The sequence below is a fragment of the Lontra canadensis genome, unplaced genomic scaffold (assembly GCF_010015895.1).
Source record: "Lontra canadensis isolate GAN:19392208 unplaced genomic scaffold, GSC_riverotter_1.0 scaffold45, whole genome shotgun sequence".
In the NCBI taxonomy this organism is placed as follows: domain Eukaryota; kingdom Metazoa; phylum Chordata; class Mammalia; order Carnivora; family Mustelidae; genus Lontra; species Lontra canadensis.
Window position 1 is genome coordinate 9,568,622 of NW_022631039.1, and position 20,411 is coordinate 9,589,032.

Sequence of the window (20,411 nt, forward strand, 5' to 3'; positions counted from 1 at the left end):
ATTTTATTTATTTGTTTGTTAGAGTGCAAGCGTGTGCAGAAGCAGGGGAAAGCAGCAGAGAGTGAAGCAGTTTCCCCACTGAGCAAGGAGCCCAATGCAGGATTTGATTACAGGACCTTGAGATCATGACCTGAGCCAAAGGCAGCCGCTTAACCTACTGAGCCACCCAGGCATCCCACCCTCTGGCAGTGCTGAATGGCCTCTGTTCCCAGGAGAACCATGACCACTTTTCTTGTTTCAGTGCCTTTTCTTATGCTGTTTCTTCAGCCTGGAGCATTTTTCTCACAATTTTTCACCTGCTAATTCCTGCTTTTCCCAAGGACTTGGTTCTGGCACAACCTCCTCTTGGAAGCCCTCCCTGACCTCCCTTGCTCTGTGTTGTCCTTTTGTGGTCCTGCTCCCACTCTGCTGAGAGGGCCCATCTCTGCTTCTAATGGAAGGACAGGGACCAAATCATCCTATCACTGTTGCAGAATCAGGGCCTGGCCCATGGTCAGGACTCGATAAATACTTGTTTTTTTTTTTTCTTTTAATATTTTATTTTAAAATAATCTCTACATCGGGTGCCTAGGTGGATCAGTGGGTTAAAGCCTCTGCCTTCAGCTCAGGTCATGGTCTCAGGGTCCTGGGATCGAGCCCCACATCGGGCTCTCTGCTCAGCAGGGAGCCTGCTTCTCTTCCTCTCTCTCTGCCTACTTGTGATCCCTCTCTCTGTCAAATAAATAAATAAAATCTTTTAAAAAAACAATAATCTCTACATCTAACGTGGAACTCAAACCTGCAAAGCCTGAGATCAAGAGTTGCACGCTCCACGGACTGAGCCAGCCCAGGGCCCCAAAATTTCTAGAAGCATATGCCCTTTAACTTTTTTTTTTAAGACTAGTCTCCATGCCCGATGTAGGGCTTGAATTCACAACGCTGAGCTCAAGCGTTGGGTGCCTTGAGCCACCCAGGTGCCCCAGTTGAATAAGATGCGAAATTTTGTTTCAGTTTCCATTTTGATACAAAGCCACCCATTCTCACCACCACCCAGTCTCCCTGCCTGCCTTGGGAATAAACATTTGCCAACCGTTCCCTGGCAGGATTAATCCTAATACTCCACTTTTAGGAGGAGGCCAATCCAGCCCGATCCCAGGAGTCTTAAATGCCCAGCATGCAAACCCCTTCCCTGAGGGAGGCTGCAACTGCCGAAGCCGAAGGTCCATGGCAACCGTGAGGCTCCTATCTGTGCCTCTTCTGGACATGAGAAGCACCTGGAGATCAGGGCCTCCCCGTGGACCAACTCAATCAGCCTCAGGGTTAGGGACTTAGCGGTCAGCAGCTCAGAGCTCCCTGGGTGCTTCCAATCTGCACCTAGAGTTAAGATCCATTGATTTTGGTCAGAGACCAACCCTGGGAGGAAGGGTCAAATGCCCCAAAACACCTGCTGCCTTCTGAGGGCATTTAAGGCCGGTCAGGGGGCTGGAGGCTATGGCTCTCTTCCAGGTGAGTGGTGGGTAGGTGGGTGCCGGGGGCTCTCCATGTGGCCGTGTCCTCCCAGATTCCTCTGTCTGGTTATTAACGAGACTCCTAGTCTTGCTCGGGGGATTGGGTGAGGCTGCTGCAGTCTTGCCTCACCCCCACTGTGGCAAAAGTCAGTGGCCTGCTCAGAGGGACAGCTTCCAGAGGGCCTAGGCTGGGTCTCTCCTTGTTGAAATCAGTCTCAGTTTAATGAAATTGTGCTAAGTGGTGCTTGGCTTGTTTTCTGGGTGGGTAAGGAGGATGTGGCGATGGCTGGGTGTCCGTTTACTCTGCAGAGCCCAGATGGGGGCTGGCAGGGTACAGGGAGCCTGACCATACAGCAGCCTATAGATCAATGTGTCTGCACATTTACCTGTGTTCCCTCTCCCTGAAATAACCCCTGGGACATGTTCATCCACGGGAATCATCCCCAGCTGATTCTACCCCCCCTCTCAGAGCATTCCCAAACCCTGAGGTAGGATCACTGGGAAGAGGGCTTGGGTTCCTTTGTCCTTTCTTGATGTGACCTCTGTGACCTCTGCTTCCCCTCTGGGCCAGTGTGAGACTTGGAGGGACACCTGACACCTGTGTGTCTCCCTCCATCAAACTTAGGGTCTGGACACGTCTTGTCCATGTTGGTAAAGCCCCATGAGCACCAAGGTGGGGTCTCTGCCACCCTATGGCAACCGCCCCCCAGGCCTCCACGCTCCCATGGTTGCTTCTTCTTCCCAGTACTCCTGCCCCAGCTGCTCCTGCTTGCTGACCCGTGCACACTGGGGGTGAGGTCATTGGGTCTTCCCGGGGAATGACTCTCACTCCAACCCCATGTGTAGTTTTACCTTAAATCCCACTGAATTTGAAGAAGTGGCTGTTAGGGATGTAGATCTGAGCATTCCGACATCAAAAGATATCCATAGTTGGGGCTCTTGGCTTGCTCAGTGGGTAGAGCATGTGATTCTTGATCTCAGGGTTGTAAGTTCAAGACCCACATTGGGCATAGAGATTACTTAAATCTTGGGGAAAAAAAAAAAAGTCCACAGTATAAGCAAGTGGAGAAATGTGTGGCCAAACCATGTCTATGAAACTCCCCTCCTATAATTAGCCTCTCAGGGTGGGTGTGAGTTTTTAAAGGCTAACTTGGAGGAGGGTAGGTTATTGCTCAATACATTTCTGAGGTATTAAATTGTCTACACCATGAGTGTGTGTTAATGTAAAATCAGAGAAATATTCCATTCTAGAAGCCAACTCTTGGATGATTTCGATCTTAATTTAAAACCGTTCTCAGTTCTTGAAAGATGCTAACAGTCAAAGCTTGGCTAAGTCTAGGAAAGTATTTTAAAAATGGCCTGTAATGCTCCAAAGTGACTCAGTGCCATGAACAAAACTTTAGAGTCCCTAGTTTAGAGCCTGGAAGACCATGAGTATAGCCAGTGGCCCTTGGCGGGACCTCTGCTACCTGATGCTCCTAGGGTGGGGGTCCTCTAGTGTGTGTGTTGGGGGGGGGGGCGGCGGAGTAGAGCTGGCCTGGGCCTGGCTGTGTGTGTAAATAAAGCCCTTAAGTTGGTGCTGTTTGCCTGAAGAACAGTTTGGCTTTCTTCGGATCTCAGACTCTGGGAGCTGATGACGAAAGGTTCTGGCTTTGATCTTGTGCCTAACTCAAAGCCTCCAGCTTGGCTGTTTCGTGCCACTGGTGAAGGGTGACAGGGTAGTGGTTCTTCTGGATGCCACAAATAGCAATGTGAGGGGAAGGAAGCACACTCTGAGCTGTGACGAGAGAAACCTGTGAAAGCCAGAAGAAGTCGTTTTGCAGACTGTCCCCAAATGAGTGGTTTGGCTACATCTGTGACTTTCAAACTCTTTCTTCAAGATGTCCCCTGGGAAGGGGTGGTTTCAGGGGGAGGACCCTGTTCCCTCTGAAGATGACCTTTTTTCTGCTTGTGCCATACTCGTCTTCCCCTTGATATTTGAGGGAAGAACCTCCAGACCCACTTCCAAGTTTCCCTAATGGCCTTACGCTCTGAGCTGTGGCCAAAGGATGAATGGTTCTTGTGGAATAGTCCTGGAGCCAGGCACTGCCTTGGGTCAGAAACCAAAGCGTTTCAGCCCCTAGTACCAAACTGGCCTCATACAGAGGCACATTCAGAGGGTCTCGTGGACACTGAGACAGCAATGGAGCAGCAATGCATTAGCGGATATTTCAGAAATGGCCTCCCTCACCGGAGGCTTGTGCTTTCCTATTTCCAATGCCTCCTCCATGTGTTAAGTTCCACCCACGGGGGTGACTCGTTTTCCTCATCAGAACTCCTTACAGTCTGTTGGCAGCAAATCTTGGTGATCCCGACCATGGACACAGGAGTCAGATCTAGGCTGAAGTCCTGACGCTGATGCCTGACAGCTGTGGGCACTCTGGGCTTCCTCGGGAAGTGACCTCTGAGATGGTTTCCCCATCCATAAAATGGGACTATCTCTACCTTACTATTTTTTTTTTTTTTAGAGATTTTATTTATTTTGGAGCATGCACACATGAGAGAGTGTGTGGGAGTGGGGGGAGGGGCAGAGGGAAAGAGAATCCTAAGCAGATTCCCCACAGAGCATGGAGCCCAAAGTGGGGCTCAAATCATGACCCCAAGATCAAGACCTTAGCCGAAATCAAGTCAGATGCTTAACCGACTGAGCCACCCAGGCACCCCAACCCCACCTTACTGTTAATGTTGTTTCATTTAATCCCAGATGTCTGACATTCCTGGCATGTGATAAATATATGTTTTGCCCATTGCTCCCTGAACCGAGCCCTTAATACTATCCTTAGACCAAGAACATGCCATGTACCTTATCTCTTGGAGATGGAGGGTATAGCTCCTCACTCCAACCTAAATCTCCACTCCCAGCTGATAACTCCACTCCCAGCTAATAACCCTGGTTATTATAGCAAATAGAAAACTCTTGAGCTGGTTTTATTTTTTATTTTTTAAAAAAGATTTTATTTATTTGGCAGAGACACAAGCAAGGGGAGTGGGAGAAGGAGAAGCAGGCTTCCTGCTGAGCAGGGAGCCTGATGCAGGGCTCCATTCCAGGACCCTGGGATCATGACCTGAACTAAAGGCAGATGCTTAACCAACTGAGTCACCCCAGTGCCCCTTGTTTGTTTTCTTTAAACTATTTATTTATTTATTTGGAAGACAGTAAGAGAGAGAGTGAGAAGGGGGTGTGTCAGAGGGAGAAGCAGACTTCACTGAGCAGGGAGCCTGATCCGGGACTCAATCCAGGGACTCCTGACCTGACTCATGACCAGAATCATGACCTGAGCTGAAGGCAGTCACTTAACTGAATGAGCCACCCAGGCTTTTTTAAAAGGATGTGCTGGGGGAAGCTGGCTGTCTTAGTCAGTAGAGCTATGACTCTTGATCTCAAGGTTGAGTTCAAGCCTGACACTGGGTATGGTACAGAGCCTACTTAAAATTTAAAAAAATTTAAAATTAAAAAATGGTGTTCTGGTTTACCTTTCAGCCTGAAAAGCAACTTTTCTTCCTTACAAAGCAGATTTTGAGGTTACTTAAAGGTAGATGAAAGTATAGGACGTGGTTGCTCTCTGGCCTGAGGTGCTTATGACTCCGCTCTGAGGCTCAGCACATTGGCTCCATCCAGCTATGGGCGGCTGGTGGCACTTTGTTTAGGGACTTGTGCTCAGCCTGGTAGCTGCTATTACCGCCAATGGCCTTGGACACTATCATTCTTTTGTTCTGACTCAAATTCCCTTCTTTTTCCTTGTCCCTTGTTGGTTCTTCATTCTTCTGGGCCCTAGTAGGGAATGTCACCAAGACTGAGCTCATGTTCTGTTCTCTCACAGAGTTCATCTCTCTTCTTAAGACCTCAGTCTTGGCTCTCTACTTCTGGAAGCCTCCTACTTGTCTACACTGTCCCATCCAAATTGATGTGTCTAAATGCGTCTTTCCTCCCAAAATCATTCCCAGCTGTTCTACACTCAAGAATAGAGTCAATAGACTCTGGTTGTCTTTATCCAGTTTTCTCGTCTCTGCAATGTAGTTTGGCTCAGCCTGTGTACTTGGAAACAGATGGGTACTCCTTGCACCCTTGTAAGAAATGTCATTCCCCGCTGCCTTATAGAAAGTTAAAATGTGGCCTGATTTGAATAACCTCCTCTAATTAGGGACCAACTCCCTTTGTGACCTATCACCCACCACCCTCCTCCGACAAATACTTGAGTACCCACTTACTATATGTCATGCACTGTGAAAGGGCTGGGGAATCGTACCTAAGATGTGCATGACCTCATTGTCCTTGTGGGGAGAGGGAGGAGGACGCACAAACAAGAAAAGGGTTCTGTGCTTTCCTTCCAACCTACCTAAGCCATCAAAGGCCCGGTAAAAGCTGAATTGCCTCCAAAAGGTAGCCCTCACTCCTGCAGCCCAGGGCTGGTCTCCTCTGGTTCCCATGGTGCTCGTTGCCTCTTGAGCCAGTGTAGAGATGCCTATGGAAGCTGACTTCTCGAATATGCTCACCAACCCCCTGTGAAACCTTCCAGGGCTTACAGCAAGGATGGCTGATGACCTAGGCATCCACCTGCTGGGCACTGACCATCTCCTGGCAACTGTCTTACCTGCAGGTGGATTACTGCTTCCCGTCAATATGCCGACTTTAGACGCTCCAGAAGGGAGGCTGAGAAAATTCAAGTACCGAGGCAAAGATGCGTCTGTGAGTACCCAGCCACCGCTTCAGTCTGCGGAGGAGCAGTGCAGTGAAAGTTTCACGGTTGAAATGCATCAGAGTGGGGTGGGGTTGGGGGCGCCTGGGTGGTGCAGTCGGTTTAGCGTCCAACTCTTGATTTTGGCTCAGGATGTGATCTCAGGGTGGTGATCGTGAGCCCCAGTGGCTCTGCACAGAGGATGGACCCTGCTTGAGAGTCTCTCCCTCTCTTCTGCCCTCTTCTGCACTTCCCCTACTCATGAGCATGTATGCTCAAGCACGTGCCACTCCTCTTAAAAAAAATAATATGGAGTGAAGCATCAGGATGTGGGGATGACAAAGCATATACCGCAAAATAGAGACCTAAAGAAGAGGTCATTTCCTCCAGGATTCTCGATGCTAGTAATGTCTGCGTTTCTTCTGACACAGGAAAAAGGGTATATCTTTTTTTTTTTTTTAAGATTTTATTTATTTATTTGACAGAGAGAGGGAGATCACAAGTAGGCAGAGCAGAAGGCAGAGAGAGAGGGGGAAACAGGCTCCCTGCCGAGCAGAGAGCCCAACGCGGGGCTCGATCCCAGGGCCCTGAGATCATGGCAGAGGCTTAACCCACTGAGCCACCCAGGTGCCCCTTGTTTTGTTTTTAACTATAATCCCCCTCAGTCTGGCCTCCAAGTAAAACCCCTGGTCCTGGACTGGATCAAGGCTTGAATGACCTGTAGATGGATCCCTAATGATGGAAATGGTCAGGGTCAGGTGGGGCATGTCTTCATAGACTTCATAGACCCCCAGCCTGGCCTGGATCCCCACAATTGGGAGGCCCAGACCTGCTCCTCAGGGACTAATCAGCACTGGGGAGGATGGGCTCAGACTTGGGGCGATGGGATGCTTTGCTCAGATAGCTCTACAGCCGAGAGCGTCCTGGCCTGCCAAGACTATAGGTCTTCCCTCACTTTGGGAAGAAGGTTGACAATTTTGGGGGACATGGTGTAGTAGGAGAAAGTGGAAGAGGTACACCATGCTGAGACTATTTACTGTGTGATCTTAACTCTTCAGCCTGTTGTATCTGTAAAAGTGACATCCGACACTTTGAAGTGTGTGCTAAAAGCGAAATGTAGTGAGAACCTGACTTCCCTGCTCTCTAAGGGCTCCAGTTCTTTCTTTTCCTCACTAGATCCGGCGGCAACAGCGCATGGCAGTCAGCCTGGAACTCCGCAAGGCCAAGAAAGATGAGCAGGCCTTAAAGAGAAGAAATATCACCATTTTCTCCCCTGAACCAGCTTCTGGACAGCTAACCAAAGGGGTACGTTGGGAATGTGGTGTTCAGGACAGTTGGGTGTGAAATACATCGTTAGCGAGTTTCTCTGGCTGGAAAATGTAATAGATTCAGCACTTGCAAGCTCTAATGGAGGGTCTTTGAGGGGAGGGGTGGAGAGATGACTCGAGCTGAACTGGTGGGTTTCGGAAAGGTGAATGAAGGCTATTAGGTTTGTGACTGATCTGAGATCTATGTTGTGAGCAGTACACAAGGTGCTGCTTCTAATGGAAATTCACTTGCTACCACTTGGGCCAAAATAGGAAATGAGGGGTTACAAATGTTCTTTCTCAGTTAGAAGAATCCAGTTGCTAAACCTAAAGTCTTGTCTGGGACCTGAATGCTGTCCTCTATCTTCCATTCTCCATCCACCCCAACCTCTCTCATTGCAAGTTCTGGGTTGACTTGCAGGCCAACATTGTTTTTCAGATCTTTTCTGGAATGCCCTGATGGGGGACTTTCTCTTCTTTGACTCCAGTAGCCTTGTATCTGCATGCCTTTTGTGATCTGCCACCATCTATGTCCCACCTTAGCCATCCACGTGCATCATTGCACCTGACTGGGGTCAGGACTCTTACGGGACAGAGATGAGTTCAGTCCGGCAAGTGGATCCAATGATGCGCTAGTGGTCATCAAACAGAATGGTTGTACACAATCCCTAAGTTGCCATATGTACTTTTTCACTCAGAGTAATGTCTTTGAGGTTTGTCCGTGTTGTAACATGCATTGGTACTTTATCCCTTTTATAGCAGATTAATACTTCATCATATGGGGGCACCTGGGGGGGCTCAGTTGGTTAAGCAACTGCCTTCAGCTTGGGTCATGATCCTGGGGTCCCAAGATCGAGTCCCGCATTGGGCTCCCTGCTCAGCATGGAGTCTGCGTCTCTCTCTGACCCTCCCCGTCTTGTGCTCTCTCTCTTTTTCTCAAATAAATAAAAAAAAAACCTTCATTGTATGGATATACCACATTTTGTTTATCCATTCATTGGTCAGTGGGCTTGTGTTTCCACTTTTTGGCTATTATGAATAATGCTGCTTTGTGCTCAGGTATTTGAGTGGACGTATTTTCAATTCTGTTGAGTATACTTAGGAGTAGAATGGCTGCGTCCTATGATCATCCCGTTTAACTCTTTGAGGAACTGCTTATGGTACACTGAATAATGGCCCTCCCCCAAATAGCTCCATCTCCCAATCCCCAGAGCCTGTAAATGTTACCTAGTGTGACAAAGGGGACTTTGTAGGTAGGACTAAGTGAAGGATCTTGAGAAGGGGAGATTATTCTGGATTAGCTGGATGGGCCCAGTGTAATCACATCAGTCCTTATAATAAGGGTGAAGGACAAGTTAGAGCAGAAGGTGAGAGGACCACAGAAGCAGAGATTAACATGTTGTGCTTTGAAGATGGAAGGAGAGGGTCACAAGCCAAGGAACGGAGGTGGCCCCACCAGAAGCTGAACAAAGGAAGGAGACCGATTCTTCCCTTAGAGCCTCCAGGAGGTGCCAGACCTGCCTTTAGTCCAGTGAAACCGATCAAGAGAATATCTTGTTTGAAGCCACTAAATTTGTGGTGATTTTTACAGTAACAATAGGAAACAAATAGGTAGCCAGACTATTTTCCAAAGTAGCTGTACCTTTGTACATTCTGACCTTCTTGCCAATGCTTGTTGTCAACTGCTTTCAGATTATAGACATCTAGTGGGTTCAAAGGGCTATATGGTTATGCTTTTGATATGTTTTCCTAACGACTGATGATAATTTTTTGATGAGCTTATTGGCTATTTGTAGATCTCTTTGGAGAAATGTCCATTCATGCTTTGCTGATTTTTAAACTTGAGTAATTTGTCCTGTCGTTGAGTTGCAAGAGTTCCTTTATACTATCTACTATCTACTCTGGAGACTAGACCCTTACCAGATATATGATTTGCAAATATTTCCTCTTATTCTGTGGATTGTCTTTTTATTTTCTTGGTAGAATCCTTGGAGCATGGAAGCTTTAAATTTTGTAACTGCTCAATTTGTCTACTTTTGTATTCGGTCGCTTGTGATTTAGATATCCTATTTAAGACTCCTTTGAGTGCTCCAAGGTCACAAAGATTTATGTCTAAGTTTCCTTCTAAGAGTTTAATGGTTTTAGCTCTTATGTTTAGACCTTTTTATCCAATTGGGTAAATTTTTGTAAATGGTGTGAGTAGGGGTCCAACTTCATTATCCTGCATGTAGATACCTCATTGTCCCAGCATCATAAGGTCATCCTCTCTCCCACTGAATGGTCTTAAAACCCTTGTCTAACATCAATTGACCATAAATGTGAGAGTTTATTTGTGGACTCTGGGTTCTTTTCCATTGATCAATATGTTTCTCCTATGTCAGCACAACACAGACTTGATTGCTTTGTAGTGGGTTTTGAAATTGGGAAGTGTCTTCCAATTAAGAATAATCTTCTTTTTCAAGATTATTTTGGCTATTTGGGATCTCTTGCATTTCCATATGAATTTTAGAACCAATTTAGAACCAATTTGTCAATTTCTTCTGTAAAGATAACTCAGAATTTATCGGAAATTACACCATATCTATAGATCAGTTTCTAAAAGTATTCCCATCTTGACAATGTAAAGTCTTCCAATTCATGATCATGGGTATTTTTTAATTTATTAGATCCCCTCTAATTTTTTTTATAGTTTCAGCATATAAGTCATGTAGTTTTGTTAAATTTGTTCCCAAGTATTTTATTCTTTTCGAAGTCACTGAAAATAAAATTATTTTCTTAATGTCAACTTTGGATTATTCATTGCTATTATATAGAAACACAAGTGATTTTCATATGTTAATCCTGAAACCTACCTGAACCTCTATTTGTGTGTGTGTGTGTGTGTGTGTGTGTGTGTGTGTGTGGCGGGGGGATTCCTTAGGATCTTCCTTATACAAGTTCTTGAATTTTGCCAATAGCAATAATTTTATTTCTTTTTCCAATCTGGATGACTTCTTTTTTTCTTACCTAATTAATCTGTCTGGAACTTCCAATATGATGTTGAATAACAAGAGTGGACATCCTTGTCTTGTTCTTGATCTGAAGGGGGAACTTTCCGTCTTTTACCATTAAGTATGGCGCTAGCTATTTGGGGTTTTATTAGATGGCTTTATCAGGTTGAGGAAATTGCCTTTTATTTCCAGCTTGCTGAATGTTTATTTTCATGGAAGTGTGCCTGAATTTTGTCAAATGCTTATCCTGAATTTTCTGTGATGATTGTGTGCTTTTCCCCCTATATCTTATTACTATGACCTACTATACTGATGTTCATATGTTGAACAGCCCTTGCCTTCCTGGATTAAATTCTAGTTGGTCATGATGTATAATCCCGTTCATATGTTGATGCACTTTTTTCCCTAGAATCCTTCTTCCTGAGATTAGCTGTTTTTCTTGAACAATCTCTTTTTGGCTCAAAGAAAACAAATGGCTTCAAGCCTTCGGTCCATTTCTAGAGTTTGGAAGGTTGATCTATTGTGTAGGTTTTCTTGTTTTTATGGAGGAGAGAATTTTGGAAGTCCTTCCTCTGCCATTTTTGCTGGTCATCCCTAACCTATTCTTACTGCATGGGATGAAAAGGTGCTGGGGATCCAAGTGATGATAGGAATTAACCCTTCCCCAGAACATGGGGAGTGTCCCACAGATCCATGAGACTTACAAGACCACCAAGTGTCCTTCTCTCCCCTAACGTAGACCAATGTGCAGGTTGGGAGATACTGTCCAAGCCAGCCTGTTCTAATCAGATAGATGGCTGGACTAGATGACCTTCATGGTTCCTGTGGGCAGAGACTCTGACCTGAATGTGTGTCTCCTTGCAGGTCAGCCTCACCCTGCAAGAAATAATCAGTGGCGTGAATGCCTCAGATCCAGACCTGTGTTTCCAGGCCACCCAGGCAGCCAGGTACTGCCAAACAGACTTCTATGGTTTACAAATTCCTAGCTAGAAATGAGCTCCAATGGCCTATTTGGTTTCGTGGCACTGGCAAAATGCCCACATGATATAAGAGGCGAGTCCATTCAAAAGCAAGACTAAATTGTTTCTCTACACTGTCCTTGAGAACAACTTAAGATATGCAAGTGTTGTCAGAGATGAATTGCTTAATTTAAATTGGCCTCTATAGGAATCTCAGCTCATAGATAATACCTAAAGGGAAAAATGTTGCTTTGTCACTGCAAAGTGCTATAGGTTGAACTTTAGAATATTAAGGAGCTCTGGCCCAGATGTTAGTCTCATTTGATAGCTAGGAATGCCAGGAATGTTTATAAAGGAGATTCTTAATATCGGCCTCACATGACTTGTCATATATACATATATATATATATACACACACACACACACATACACACATATATACATACATATATATACATACACACACACACACACACACACATATATATATATATATATATATATATATATCTATATCTATTCCCTCCCCCTCTTTTCATTGCAAAGGAAAATGCTGTCCCAAGAAAAGAACCCTCCTCTAAAATTGATTGTTGAAGCAGGGCTCATCCCCAGGCTGGTGGAGTTCCTGAAGTTGTCGCCTCACCCCTGCTTGCAGTTTGAGGCAGCCTGGGCTCTGACCAACATCGCTTCTGGGACTTCAGAGCAGACTCAAGCTGTTGTGCAAGGTGGGGCCATCCCACCTTTGGTTGAGCTCCTGTCTTCCCCCCACATGACTGTGTGCGAACAGGCGGTGTGGGCTCTTGGTAATATCGCAGGTGAGACTCTCTCCTCAGGGTGGGGAGGAAACCAGTGGGCAGCCGTCTGGCATGCTATGGGAGTTCTTTGGGCAGCATAAAGATTTGATATTCTCAGTATAAATATCTAGAAATGCTGGGAAGAGTACGGCAGGCTTTTCCAAAATCCAGAGTTAGGTTCAGAGTCCAAATCTGAATTAAAGTGATGACCAGTGCAACCAGATAATGCAGCGTGTACTGAAGCTATGGGCTGCCTGGTGACATCTGTCAATACCGGGGTCCTACAGCCTCAGGTCTTAATGGCTTCATGAACCAAAGATAAGTCTTTGACCTGTGCTGTACTTAGGACAGACCCTTGCATCACCCAGGAGCCTGAAAGAATTCTACCTCTGGCGAAAGTTGCCAAGGGAACAGACCAGAAAAGTGTTTGCTTAACGTGGGGTAAAGGTCTGTCCTGTAAAGACAACGCTACTATGGCCTCGTGAATTTGGGGCTTGATGCTGTATTCCCTACGTGGTCCTGGAAAGCATAAAATGAAGAGTTAGTGCTGTAGGTTTGGAAGCTCCAGGATTCCTGGCTGAAAATAAATACAAAGCTCCTGGGGGCATGTGAACTCAATTGGGCCCCTCAGGATTTTGATAAATTATGATCAACCAAATATTAGCAGTTTCGAGTTCAGAGAATCAACAACCCACCATGACTGAGTCAGCAGAAACAAACAGTATGATTAGACCTCCAAGGACTTCAGATACTGGGATTAGCAAACACAGAATATAAAATAAGTCTGCTTGTAAAATGCTTGCAGAAAGGAAGCACCTATTACAGAGACTTTGTCCCTCATTTTGCTTGGTTCAGTAGAGAACAGGCAAAATTGGGTGGTTTAAAGTAACCTATGCCTTGCCTTGGTGGTTGAAGAATTAAAGATTTTATTATTTATTTGACAGATAGAGATCACAAGTAGGCAGAGAAGCAGGCAGAGAGAAAGAGGGGAGGAAGCAGGCTCCCTCTACAGAGAACCTGATGTGGGGCTTGATCCCAGGACCCTGGGAACATGACCTGAGCCAAAGGCAGAGGCTTTAACCCACTGAGCCACCCAGGTGCCCCGATGCTTGAAGAATTAAAAATGGAGACTGCTAAGGTCTCAAATCAGTTTTCTCACCTGAGAAGCAGACCGCAGGTAGCTAGCATTGACGCACCTCCTAGGCTAGATTCTGAGGTGCATTTGGAAGATTCCACCCCACGCCAAAGTCTCCTGGAAAGACGATTTGGCCTGCAATAGCCTTCATCTTCCTGAGATCCGTGTTGGGAAGTGCCACCAGCGTTTAGAGTCTCAAGGGCACTTCCTGGGCCCGTTGGTTGACCCCTTCATGTGTCCACAGGCTGCTGCTGTGTGGTGTCTGCTCTTCACCTCTGGCCTCTCTACCCAAACGACATGGAGACCCAGGATCTAGTTCATGGCTATGCTGTGTACTTGTCTAGCCTGGGGATGCGTTTTGGCTTCTCACCCTTTACACAGGGTTTTAGAAAATTAGTCGCTTAGCTCAGGATTCTTTTTGCTCCCTGTTTGAAGGTCATATTCTTTAAAAAAAATTTTTTTTTGAAGATTTTATTTGAGAGAGAGTGAGCAAGTGAGAGACCATGAGCGGGGTAAAGGGCAGAGGTAGAAGCAGACTCCCTGCTGAGCGGGAAGCCCGAGGCGAGGCTAAATCCAGGGACTCTATCCTGGGACTCCAGGATCATATCCTGAGCTGAAAGCAGACACTTAACTGACTGAGCCACCCAGGTGTCCCCTGAATGTCACATTTTTATCTATTTGTAGGTGATGGCCCAGAATTCAGAGACCTCGTTATCTCGAGCAATGCCATTCCATATCTGCTGGCCCTCGTTTCATCAACCATACCAGTAAGTATCTTTAAAGTAGAAAAACTAACTAGGTAACAAGTTTCTGAAATTGGAGTACTTTCAAGTCAATGCTAGGTCATGAGGTTGCTGCCTTGCCCCTTAGGACAGCAGTTAGAAGTAAGGCCTAGGACTGAATATCACATCGGGCAGAGATGGATTCTCATTTGGCCCCAAGGGCCTATAGTGCTAATTTTTCTTCAGGGGACATTGGAAGAGGTCCATTAATGTTTTTCTAATCTTTCCATCCTGCAAAAGTAGGTGACTAAGCTCTCCATTCAAGGGGCACAGACAAGAGTTAATGGGTCATCAGTTCTGCTCCTAGGTACTGGGTCTAGGTTCGAACCTTAGAGTCCAAGTTGATTGATGTGGCAACAACAGGGAACCCCCTTGGGTGAATGTTGGTTCTAGATTTTCCCCAAACAAAAATGAAGGTAAGGTAGCTTCTAAAATCCCAGGGAATACCCATCCCTCAAGGCGGGAGATAACCTGACATGGTGGGACCAGTAAGAGGCTGGGATGACCAGGGAGTTTGCAAGGAGACAGCAGAGCAAGATGACAAGTGGGGTGAAGGTCTTAGACATCCACTTGCTGGCAGAGGCAAGCAGGAACTGAAGTGATCGGATATTTGGGAAGACCCTTCTGGCTACTGGTAAAATGAGATCAGAGGGAGCTGGGATGCCTCCATACTGGATACGGGGGATAGGAAGAAGGGAGAACGCCCTCTGGTTTCAGGTTAGGTTGTTCTCCTGGAGAAATGGGGAAGATGGAGGGAAAAAGGAATCAGCGTTAAACATATCAAGTTGAAGCGAGTAAGAGGAACCACTGCAGCAATGTCAGGTGGATGGATAATGCAGGTCCAGATGACTATGCGTGCATCCACCATCCAGCTGGGCAGGATCAACTAGAGCAGGGGCCAACTGCTTGCTTTTGTAAATAAAGTTTTATTGGAACACAGCCATTGCCATTTATTTAGACCCATGGGGCCTGTGGCTTTTGTAATGTTACAAGGGCAGAGAGGACTAGTTGCAACAGAGACCCTATGGCCCATAAAGCTGGATGTGTTTATTCTCTGACCTCCTGCAGAAAAAGTTTGCCAACCCCTGACCTAGAGTGGAGTGTGGGACCAAGTCTTGAGGGCTCTGACAATCAGAAGTCAGAGTCTGCCCAAATGACTGAGAAGTTTGGCAAGAGAAATGCAGGTTTGGTGTCATAGGTGTCAAGAAGAGCTTTTCCAAGAGGGGTACTAAAGATGGCTGAGAGGAGCAGTAACTCTAGGACTGAAAGAACACTATTGGATTTGGTGGCTTGGAAGAAGCTGATTTCATCACTCAATGCAAAGAAGTAGGGGCAGAAATAAGACTAGAAAGGGTGGAAGAACAAATGGAAGCTGCAAGGTAGACAGTGAATAGAGCTGATCCTTGACACTAGACTCTGGAAGAACAGAAGCAGGATGATGGCTCGAGAGGTGGAGGGTCCCAGAGCGTGGGAGGGGTGGGAGGGGTGGGAGAGAAGTGATCATGGGGATATAATCTTCAAAGGCAAAAGTGGGATCCAGATGCGCGGTAGGAGGACTGACCCTCCAACAAATATCAGGAATGTGGTTACCACATGTCAGTAGAGTGACTGACCAATGGGCAGACCAAGTAACTTCTGTTTCATCTTTGTTTCGTCAATGAGAAATGAGTTAGGTCATCAATCGAGTCAAGGCAGGGAGGAACTTTTTTGAAGAATACAAGGAAACCTCCACCTAACATTTCAGTATGAAACTTAAACCTCATTCTCAGTCTTCCTAGCATGTATCTCTATCGAGAACAGATTCTGCATGAAGCTCAAACGCTTTGCTTCATGCTGGTCAATAGTATTGATCAGGGATGGCAGGGACATAAGCCACTGGCATTTTTCCTCCTTTGCACCCGATGCTGGAAGCGGTCTCATTACAGATCACGTTTCTGCGGAACATCACGTGGACCTTGTCCAACTTGTGCCGAAACAAGAACCCTTACCCTCCCGTGAAAGCCGTGAAGCAGATGTTGCCTGTCCTGTCCCACCTTCTGAAGCACCAAGACAGCGAAGTTCTCTCGGATACCTGCTGGGCCCTGTCTTACCTCACTGATGGCTCCAACGAGCGCATCAGCCAAGTGGTCAACATGGGGGTCCTGCCCAGGCTGGTCCAGCTCATGAGCAGCTCAGAGCTCAATGTCTTGGTAAATGTCCTCAGTCCTGTCTGTCTCTGTCTGGGCCTTCACAGGAGATTGTGTGAGTCATATTCCCTTGAACCAGGCCTCTCCCAGCCCTGGTCTTCCACAGTCGGGTCTCATACTTTAGAACAAAGCTTGTTGTCTACATTTCCCAGGTCTCTGCTATTCTCTAGCCAAAGACTTGAATCTGTTTTGACCCAATGTCCTAGTGGATGTTAAATAACTTACTCTGTCTTAATCTGATAACTAGCAAATCTAGACAGGCACCAAATTAAAATAATCCCTCTACCCAGTAAACTATTCTTTTGTGGTCTTTACTTCTAGGGGTCTGTGCATATGGATGTTAACAAGTCGGCTAATACTGTGTGTGTGTGTGTGTGTGTGTGTGTGTGTGCGCGTGTGTGTGTGTGCGTGCGCACATGCGCACGCATGTGTGCACACATGTGTATTAACATAAAGCTCACTGTAACATTTGAATTTCTTACTCAAGTATTAGAAAAAAATTCCCTCTTATCCTCTCCCCAGTTTATTAGTCTACTTCAGTATAGGTAAAATGAAAAAAGGAGACCAACATCAGGTACTTTGCTATGATATAAAACGTGTCCCTTACATAATATGCTTCTTGAAGATAGGCCTTGAAATGTGAATGGCCCTTTTGATTTCTGTGGCTAACGTTGCATATTTATGCAGCCTTAGTGATCATCTATGCCTAGATTTGCATAGTATTCCTTGGATGTTAAGGTTAGTTTGAGGATAATATAGGGGAGAAGGAGGGTATAAGAATATCTATAAGAAACTACTTGTCCTGGGGGGTATAGAACTCATTTGGAGCTGTCCTGCCAAGGCTGTGATTGGCCTGTAGCACTACTTCAGCTCTCGCTGAAATAGCAGATACCCAGCATAAAAGGCTAGGAAAACTCTAGAACCATCTGCATGGGGGCAGCCACTAGGGTGCACGCGAACCAAAAAAAATGCAGTCAGCCCTCAGTGGATGGGTGTCTTGAGCCCAATTGCAGACTCATCCTGGGGACCTTTGGAGTTGAGAGGGAGTTTGTGAATACATTAAAAAAAAAAAATGCCATTGGGATCTCATTAGCACCAATTAAATATACAACAGAAACTTGACACTGGTGCTAAAGACAAACTCTGTAGAAGTTATCACATTATAAACCCTGTAATCAATTTAGCGATTTTTTTTCCCCACCATAAGGATATGAAAGGGGGCAGCATTATTTCTTAATAAAGGCATCCCTTGACCTCTATCTCACGTGAGCTGGAACTATTGAGAGGCTAGCAAGTACCTTTAAATTATGCAAATGGCCATGGATGTGCTAAATTAACAGGGATCAAGAATTTAATGGTTATTCCTGGGTTTCCAGAGCGCCATGAATCTAGCATGAGGAATACTTGGGAACACGCTGAGCCTGGTGTGATTGTCCCCTTCTGTTCCCAGAAATTTGCAATGCTTGGTTATACTTGTAGCCTTGTTCTTCCAGACCCCCTCCCTCCGCACCATGGGGAACATCGTCACGGGAACAGATCACCAGACCCAGGTGGCCATCGACGCGGGCATGCTGACCGTGCTGCCCCAGCTCCTGATGCACCCCAAGTCCTCCATCCAGAAGGAGGCAGCTTGGGCCTTGAGCAACGTGGCTGCAGGGCCTTGCCAGCACATCCAGCGGCTGATTGCTTGCGGCATGCTGCCTCCCTTGGTGGCTCTACTAAAAAATGTGAGTGGTGCCCTCCGTGTCCACAACAAAAGGCTATTTTCCAATCAGCCCCGTGTTGAACTCCTTCAGGAATTCAGAGACAGGCTAAGAAGCAAATCAACTGAGATCCCAACAGAGCGAGGAAACCTTAGTTTTCCTAACTTGCCCTGGAAAAAGGAAGAGGCACCCTGTTTGGGATAGCCCATAAAAGATTTAGGAGACTAAATAGGCATTGTTCCATGGAAAGGTAATCCCCACAGCTCTAACAGTCAGGAAAATCTCGAGCTGGTAAACAGTTGGCTTATCTTTAGTGTTAAAAGAATGTACCATCCATTCTACCTGCCAAAGGGTGGGGGGTGTTTTGTTTTAGGAGGAAAAACCTATCAGGTTATAGTGATATGATACACTGAAGAAAGTGGCCTTTTCAGCGTAAAAAAATCACATCGATTAGAGTGGGGATAGACACTGAAAATCCAGATACAATGTGCAAATACAGTAAGGCTGCCTTCTTCCTCCTGATTCCCACTCTCCTTCCCTGGGACAACTTCTATGTGTCAGCATTTCTTTTGGTCACCTTTGAATGGATGAGCTCTGTTTAAATCATCTACACGTGACACCAGCCAGGGGTGGTTCAGTCTTATAGGGAGCAGGGAGGCCAGTGGAGTAGGGTGGGAAGGAGAAGCTGCTGCTGGTGGGACTCCTGCGCTCAGGTTGGATGGTGGGTTCCCAGCTGTCCCACTCAAATCAGGGGTTCGACCCAATGCCTCAGATGCTTCCTATCCTGTGTGCGTCCATGAGTCTGTACATATTCTAATCAGAAGATCCAATCACATGTCAATGAGGACTCTTATTTCAAACTGCCTTTTGAACCACAACTGGCTTGGAGCCGTATGGTGTTTTGGTTATCGATATGTTTTTGTTTTTGTGTTTTTAAGCCAAAGTCACAGTTTTTCTCCAGCCATAAAATGGGAATAACTCCTTCTGCCTGGGGATAGAAGGTTCTACAATAAACGACTCCCATATGTCTGGGCAAAGTGTTTCTTATAAATGCAAGGGATACATTGAGTGATGTTTCAGTGGCCTTCCTCTGTCACCTCTGGGCCGGCTCAGTCCCTGAGATCGCTTCTGTGTACTCAGCTTTGTAACTAGGGAACTTCCCATCCATGGTTTTCCCGTGACAGAAAGACCAGAAATGTTGACCTAGGTCACTATAACCTAAAATTCCAAGCATAATGCCATTTTTCCCATAACCCGACCTAAGGAAGTGAGTCTACTTCAAACTTAGAACCTTCCTCTAAGGCCCCATGGGAGTCTGCCTACCTGCTTCTGGGCTTCTCGAAGATGCTGTCTTCTGCTCAGGAACTAGAGACAGGTTGCTGAGGTGGTCCATGTAAATTGCACGGGCAGTCCTGGCTGTCCCCAGCCTACCTACAAATTGAACTAAGTTAGCATCACTGTATTTAAGTTCCTTAGGACCTATAAAGACTCTAAATGCTCTCTTTCGGCAGGGAGAATTTAAAGTCCAGAAAGAGGCTGTTTGGACCGTGGCTAACTTCACAACTGGAGGCACCATAGACCAGTTGATCCAGCTTGTCCACTCTGGCGTCCTGGAACCACTGGTGAATCTGCTTACCACCCAAGACACCAAAATTGTTAAAATCATCCTTGATGTTCTCTCTTTTATCCTCCAGGTGAGCTGTTCTAAGCAGGTCGGTTTTTAAATAGCAGTCTCCAAATTTAAGGCATTTAATTTGGTTCTTAAAACTCACATGTGGATTCTCTTTCCACTCCTTCATGCCCCCCTCCTAGCCGAATATCCTATGGGTAACCTAAACAAGAGATTTTTCAAAGAAGGTCCCTCTTCATTTTTCAAAGGGGTGGCTGTGTGCCCAGCATCGTTTCAGATGCTCAGCATACAACAGAACAACATCCTCGCTCTGACTGAGCCTATGTATTAATGGAGAGGGAACCAGACACAAGAGTTGAGAGTTTAGCAGCTAAAAGGGCCGTCGCTGATGGCTCAGAGTGGGGAGAGAATGGTGATCCCTCATACGCAGTCAGCAGGAGAAACTTGTCTTAGGAAGAGCATTTATGCTAAGCCCTGAGAAGAGCGAAGTGAGAGAGTCTTGTGGATATCTGGGGAAGAGCACTCAAGGATGAGTGGGAGGGAATGGATAGAAGGTGGTAGGTTAGGCTCCGAGCATCCAGGTAACATAAGGTGTAGGAGAACTTCAGCTTACTCCAAGTGAAATGGAGAAACCAATCAAAGCTTCAAACCAGGAGAAAGCAGTTCGTGAACCACATGGCTGGCTCTTTTAGAAGGCGAAAACAGGATACACGCAAAAGAGCA

General features: G+C 46.1%; 1 protein-coding gene across 1 annotated transcript in view; it reads left to right on the forward strand.

Moving 5' to 3' along the window:
* Positions 1–1,338: 1,338 nt before the first annotated feature.
* KPNA7 (karyopherin subunit alpha 7) overlaps positions 1,339–20,411 on the forward strand; it is a 44,657-nt gene continuing 25,584 nt past the window's right edge. The window contains exons 1-9 of the mRNA XM_032872668.1: positions 1,339–1,485; positions 6,125–6,213; positions 7,379–7,507; positions 11,364–11,446; positions 12,005–12,273; positions 14,072–14,154; positions 16,095–16,358; positions 17,849–18,082; positions 19,570–19,752. Coding sequence (XP_032728559.1) covers positions 1,410–1,485; positions 6,125–6,213; positions 7,379–7,507; positions 11,364–11,446; positions 12,005–12,273; positions 14,072–14,154; positions 16,095–16,358; positions 17,849–18,082; positions 19,570–19,752 — 1,410 coding nt within the window. The 5' untranslated portion in view covers positions 1,339–1,409. The remainder of the gene's footprint in view (positions 1,486–6,124; positions 6,214–7,378; positions 7,508–11,363; positions 11,447–12,004; positions 12,274–14,071; positions 14,155–16,094; positions 16,359–17,848; positions 18,083–19,569; positions 19,753–20,411) is intronic.